This window comes from Coregonus clupeaformis, chromosome 17, assembly GCF_020615455.1.
Source record: "Coregonus clupeaformis isolate EN_2021a chromosome 17, ASM2061545v1, whole genome shotgun sequence".
Taxonomy (NCBI): domain Eukaryota; kingdom Metazoa; phylum Chordata; class Actinopteri; order Salmoniformes; family Salmonidae; genus Coregonus; species Coregonus clupeaformis.
In genome coordinates this window covers 44,690,096-44,696,552 of record NC_059208.1, presented here as the reverse complement: position 1 = coordinate 44,696,552, position 6,457 = coordinate 44,690,096, and the positions used below count along the sequence as shown (strand labels likewise).

At 39.7% G+C, this 6,457-nt stretch overlaps 1 protein-coding gene across 2 annotated transcripts; it reads left to right on the top strand.

The window, feature by feature from the left end:
* The first annotated feature begins 271 nt into the window (after nucleotides 1-271).
* On the top strand, nucleotides 272-4,402 carry LOC121586882 (protein AF1q). 2 transcript variants are annotated; one of them, XM_041903910.1, is made up of 2 exons: nucleotides 272-315; nucleotides 3,011-4,402. In XM_041903910.1, the coding sequence occupies exon 2, from the start codon at nucleotides 3,017-3,019 to the stop codon at nucleotides 3,281-3,283; it is 267 nt and encodes an 88-aa protein (XP_041759844.1). In that variant the 5' UTR covers nucleotides 272-315; nucleotides 3,011-3,016; the 3' UTR covers nucleotides 3,284-4,402. The 2 variants fall into 2 exon arrangements, with proteins under 2 accessions (XP_041759844.1, XP_041759843.1); XM_041903909.1 differs by lacking the exon at nucleotides 272-315 and adding an exon at nucleotides 568-1,121.
* Nucleotides 4,403-6,457: the final 2,055 nt, after the last annotated feature.

Genomic DNA, 6,457 nt, shown 5'->3' with positions numbered 1-6,457 from the left:
TAAGATTTTGAAAGTATGATGTTGACATGATCAGTCCAATCAAAGCTACTGTAGACATAATTTTATCTGTGGCCAATGACCTTGAGCCTTCTTGGACGGGCACTTCTAATGTAACTATATGGCAGCACCCAAGGGAATTTAATTTCCAAGCTCTCCCCATAGATCTTGCGGTGACGTAGTGACAGAACACTGAGCCAATCATGGCTACACTCCGCATTTTCCGCTGGCTGCCCCACCATCACAGAAAGCTCTGAGATAGGCTGAAACACCTGCATTTTGGAGCTGCCTTACTCAAGAAAGCAGAAAAGAGACCACGTTAGTATGAGGCTTTATTAACTCAATGATTTTGTATTACATTGTTTGCAAACTGATATGTGACACGTATTAATGCCCTATCTGCCCTGAATGACTGGTGGCCACTGGTATTCCTTTGTAATCCGTAATGGACTGTAGCCCCTGCCACATGCGGCGGGCGTCGGAGCCTGTGTAATATGATTCCACCTTATTCCTATGTTGTCCTTTCGCTCGTTTGACTCTGCGGAGGTCATAGCGGGCCTTCTTGTACTTATTCCTGTCTTCGGCAGTAGCATCAGGGTTGTCTATGATAGCTCTGTGGTAGCCCTGCTCTTTAGTTTAGCTTGCATTTTCTAATGAAAATGCTGTATGTATTGGACTGAACATGGACCCAAGGTGTGGCTATTTAGGCTCTGCATAATATCAGATGATATATTTTCAGTTAATTGTCGAACATTATTAGCCTATTATTATATTACATCACATTTTTATTAGTACATGATCGTTATAGCCTTTATCTTTATTGGTAGATTATTGCAAAATGTACAGTTTTTTTCTCTCCATAATTGAATAGCAAGCCACATTTTTTTAATGCACAATAATTAGTTAATAAAACAGTAGGCCTATTTGATTTTAAGTTACAAAAACTCAATGCACGCGCAGTATATCGTCAGTGTGGGAGTGGCTGTCCTGAAAAAACTGGCTTGTGCGCTAGGATTTTAAAGCGTCGCCACATAGCACGAGCTTGCCATTCTTATTATACCTCAGTGGAGCGTACCCATCGACAAACAAAGAGGAGCCGTGTCAGAAGAACCATTTCTCAAGACGTAAGATTTTATTTTCATTGCATTGTTGAAATATAAACTTGTGTTTTTCATAGCATTTTCATAGTTTGTCGGCGACCTAAATTAGTGATATGTTGCATTCAGTGCACCTGTGCTGGATAGTGGATACAAAATTACATGTAACCTAAACTAACAATACTGAAAGTTATTTTATTTTTTATAGCCTGTAATAGTAATGTTAGTATTAACCATTTTCATATTTCCCAATAGGCATAAGAAAGAACAAACTACAAAAGCCTATAACCTTATTTTGTCCATTAAGCTGGCAAGGCCGGATAGCTTATTTTAAATAACATATATAAATGCACACAATTAAAAACGGATAACTTACGAATTGAATGTCAATGGTGTCTATATAATGCTTTGCCATGTTTTCTTTTATGTAAATTCTTGGCACATTATCTCAGATATATTTAGGAGTGCATGACCCAGTTTCTGGAATAGTCTCCATCGTTCGCACAGATGACATGCCGTCAAAAAAGGGCATGTCATTAGTGAATCTATATTTATATGATTAAAGAATAGCTAGATGTCCCAATCGAAATCGCCGGTCATTTCTCAAGCCCCATGGGCGTCAACCACTGCACCAACATAGGCATCAATGAGGCTTTTATATGTCTACGTCATATGGTGAATTTTCTCTGTTGCCTACTCTCTTGATATGATATAAATGGGTGTGGTATTGAGGACCGTTGATGCTCTTAATCAGTATTTGACAGTTCTACATAAAAACATGACCTAATGAATAAGAACGATTGGTTAAAGGGATTTTTTAAATCAATTTTCTAGAGCATCTTGAAACCGGGACCTTTATCCACCGATAGCCTATCTTCCTTACCTCATTTAATATGTCAACCTCCTGACAGGGTGGGGACATCTGTACCCGAAATGTTGATTTCATGCGACAGTACTTGCATTTTAACAGTTGATTTCATGCTACAGTAATTGCATTTTAACAACAGGATCTTGTCTCTGTCGTCCATTTCCACTATGTGCATTTTACATCATTTTGAGTGTTAAAAATGTTTAACCACAGCCAGACTTGTGAGAGCAGTGTGTAGCCTTGTTATTGTAAAACGACATTAGGCTTTTTGTGTTTATCATTTGGTTTAGGAAATTCACATTCACACATACAGGACCATTCACATTTGCTTTCCGATATGTTGTGCAGTTGTAAACAGGTAGCCTTATGCAACCCTATTACTGGAAATGGAATGTTGAGGGTGCCCCAAAGCCTAAAAATACGATATTTAAAATAGCATAAATGTTCCCTTGTATGCCCTCTTACACTTGGGGAACCTATAATTATGTGGTCACAATTAACTTAGTAATGTTCAAAAAGTATTATGCACATCACACAAACATTTCAAGATTAGTTCAGATTACAAGGAATGCCTAATCAGGTTATGTTCACAAATGTGCGACTCCACAGTATTGCAATCTAGGCCTAGAACTTGCACTTAGGTTTTAGAACAAAGAACACTATCACCAGAAAGCTTATGTAACCTAAGTTTGCAAACACTTAGGTCCAAATGAGCAACAAGGATTGACCTAAATCTGCATCTCAAGAAAAAGCTACTTTAATCCTGTGCCCATTTGTTCTTATGTAATGGCATAGACTTATTTTAGCCAGTCAAGCCAAAACTTTCAGGTTATCTCCTACCCATGGCATCTACAGTATAGGGGCCCTTTGGAATAAATGAAAAAAGATCAGGGAGCCATTCAAAATTATAGGGACATAGTACTGGGTTGCTAAGTGGAGTTGAAATATATGTAGGGACTAAGATGAGAGCAGGATGTATGTCTAATCTATTTCAAACTATGGTCCCAAATCACATTTTAATTTGGCCTCATTCCTCTTTTACATTCAGATAAAAATGCTGGTGAAATCAAACAGCGAGTATGACTCCTTCCTCTACTGGAGACAGCCCATCTCCGCCCCGGACCTGTCCGAGCTGGAAGACCTGGGTGTGACCAAAAGCAAGCCAACCAAGAAGAGCAAGAAGGCCACCAAGAAACATAATGCCGCCCTAGCCAAGCAAAGGAAGCAGCAAGAGGCCGAATTGTTAGAGTACACCACCTTCAACTACTGGAGAGAGCCTATCCCCAGCATTGACCTCCTTGACTTCAACCTGCTTCTGTGAGGACCATCCCATCTCATCCTCCCAGTCATAAGAACCTCCTTCTCCTCACACTCACCCTATCTGGATAACCATGGCTTTTGTCAAGTTTCTGGTCCACCCAAGAAGAAGTACTGAATCTGTATGTCTGTACTGTGCTTTTTTTGTGTATAACCTCAGAATAATACTGAAAGGATGAGAGGTAAATGTTTTAACTTGCAGGTGACTGGCACTGTGAATGACAGTATAGGCACTTCTGCTTAGGTTTTCTCCACATGCGGGCTACATGACTCGATGGCTAATGTCAACGAACATAACTAGGTAGAAATGGCAACAAGGTCAGCCTTTAAATTAATATAAATAGTTCCATTGCACACTGACTGCAAGGCTCCTGCCTCACATTAAGGATTTACGCATTCATAATTTGTATGGTAACTTGAGTATGCCACATCATATTTCTGAACACTAACAAATGCAAAGTGCTGCCTCATTTGAACTTAGGGAAAATGATTTCCCTTGACCTAAAACAACCTTGAAGAGTAGTGCCTACCTGAGCCTTGGAGTGTCTGCGTGTAGTATGTATAAGTAGGCGAAAGTAAAGCAAAGCACCTCCACACAGAACAGATATTGTACAAGCTCTTAGGGAGCCACAAACATGACTGTCTTTTGCGCTTTGTATTGGTTGCCTTCTGATTTGTTTCAGACACTGAACTGACTGGCTCAAACCCACCCAATTAATTTGTATTTCTTTAGTATGCTGCTTTCAGTCTGCTCTGAGTAGGCCTCAACTGAGTGCAATGACTAAGGGTAAATGTTAGATTCCACAATGCAAGTTGTGCAAATGCAGAGCTGGTCAACTGTTTTTTTTATTTTCTGCAGACTACTGTACTGTCCGATGTTTGTTTAATTTGAATGTCAAGGAAATAATGGATTGAAATGTTTAATGAAAGGGAACTAAATGTTTTTAATTGTGTCAGACTGACGTTGCACGTGGTCTTGAAAGTACGGTAGGTCAAGTTCTAACTTAGGATACTTTTAATCGTAACGCTGACTTTTTGTGAGATCGTGCAATGAGCAGTAAATTCCCAAATGTGACTCATCATTCTTGGTCTGACTTTTCTGAAATAAATGAAGATGAAGATATCCTGTGCATATCAATCCACTTTGTTTACTGTGAGAAATAATCTCAAACTAAAGGGCTTAAACATGCAGCATTTTTTGAAGAGATATAAGCATTAATCACTATTTACTTCTTTTGAAATAAATGGAGAAGCTAACGTCACATTTCACTTACAAAAACATGTCGTGGGCGAGATGTCTCGTCAAACCGGCTTCAGTGTAAAAACGACCATGCACCTTGTATGCATAAAATTGACAGTTTATGTGTACGGGAGGTGTTAAAAAATAATGTGAGTTCAATCTTTTATAAGCTTCTTAAACATCAACAGCCAGAGTAGGCTATGGACTCCTGTTTTGTCCTTCAGACAGCCAATAAAATATATGGTGACTTATCCAAAACGAATAGCTTTTCCAGGATTCTTATTGGAATAATACTTCAACAGCTTCCTTTGGGGGATTTGGTATACAACAATGCTACTGGTTTCGTACAATAGTAGCCTCTGTGAATGAAAAGCTCTGCCTATGACAGTACATTACACTTTGATTAAAATACCTAGATTCACTGCACATTAGTATTCATTGTAGCCTATTTACTTACACTGACACATCGGACAGTAGTTACTGTATAACTGTAGATATTGAAATACCAGTATTTAGTTAATTGCATTGGTTTACTGCATTTGTACAATGAATCATAAAGGAATAGCCTACAGCTATTTCACAGTAGCGATTATTGCGAACGGTGACATTGCAACATCCCTTGCAGGTCTCGAACCCAGGTTTCCCAGCCAGTAGGCAGACCAGACCTGTTAACCATTTTGGGGGATCTTAACAGGCCTACCTAGGCAAGTGTCATTACACCACAGAGTTTCTAAACCCAGATGCGCAACATCTAGAGACTTCCGGGAACGCTTGCGAAACAGACCAGGCCGGGGTTTGAGAAGTCAATGAGAAGTGAAAAAGTATTCCTTCTCAAAATCTAAAGGCACAACCTAGATTCGAGCCAATGTCTTAAGTAGTTGAACATGTTATTACTCCAACCTCGTGAAGGTGATTTTATTTTTATTTTTTAAACAACTTTATATCAAAGGAATGCCTTTGATTTGATGGCCATTAGACCCGTCAACGTGTTTCTACGCATGAGCTTTGCTAGCCAACATCGCCCCCTTTCCCACCGGCCGACCCCTGGGGGGGGATGCGCCCCACAGTTTGGGAACCACTGGCCTAGGCTACTAGCAGCTAGTATATTGAAAAAAACAGCCTATTAGATCACAAAAATGGGCTATTAATCAGTCAGAAACTATGTCAAATGTCTGAGTAAGTATCCTAGAGAGTAAAACAAAAAATCCAATGGAAATAGGCCTAGCTGCCTGCGAATAAAGAGTGCTGCTCAAAGTGCACATTTAACAGAATTTTCCCTCGCAAACATGCTTTGAAACCCTATATATTATAGTCTGGGGAAGGGGTGCAGGTCTCATCATGGGCGCTGATATATACTGAACAAAAATATAAACGCAACATGCAACAATTTCAAAGTTACAGTTCATATGAGGAAATCAGTCAATTGAAATAAATTCATTAGGCCCTAATTTATGGATTTCACGACTGGGAATACAGATATGCATCTGTGGTCACATATACCTTTAAAAAATGGGCCTCAGGAATTAATTCTGGTATTTCTGTGCATTCAGATTGCCATCAATAAAATGCAATTTTGTTAATTGTCCGTAGCTTATGCCTGCCCATACCATAACCCCACCACCACCATGGGGCACTCTGTTCACAACATTGACATCAGCAAACCAACTCGCACACACAACGCCGTATATGTGGTCTGTGGTTGTGAGGCCGGTTGGACATACTGACAAATTCTCTAAAACAACGGAGGCGGCTTATGGTAGATCCCAACTGCACGCTCCCTCAAAACATTGTGACAAAACTGCACATTTTAGAGTGACCTTTTATTGTCCCCAGCACAAGGTGCACCTGTGTAATGATCATGCCGTTTAATCAGTTGCTTTATATGCCATACCTGTCAGGTGGATAGATTATCTTGGCAAATGAGAAACGCTCACTAAC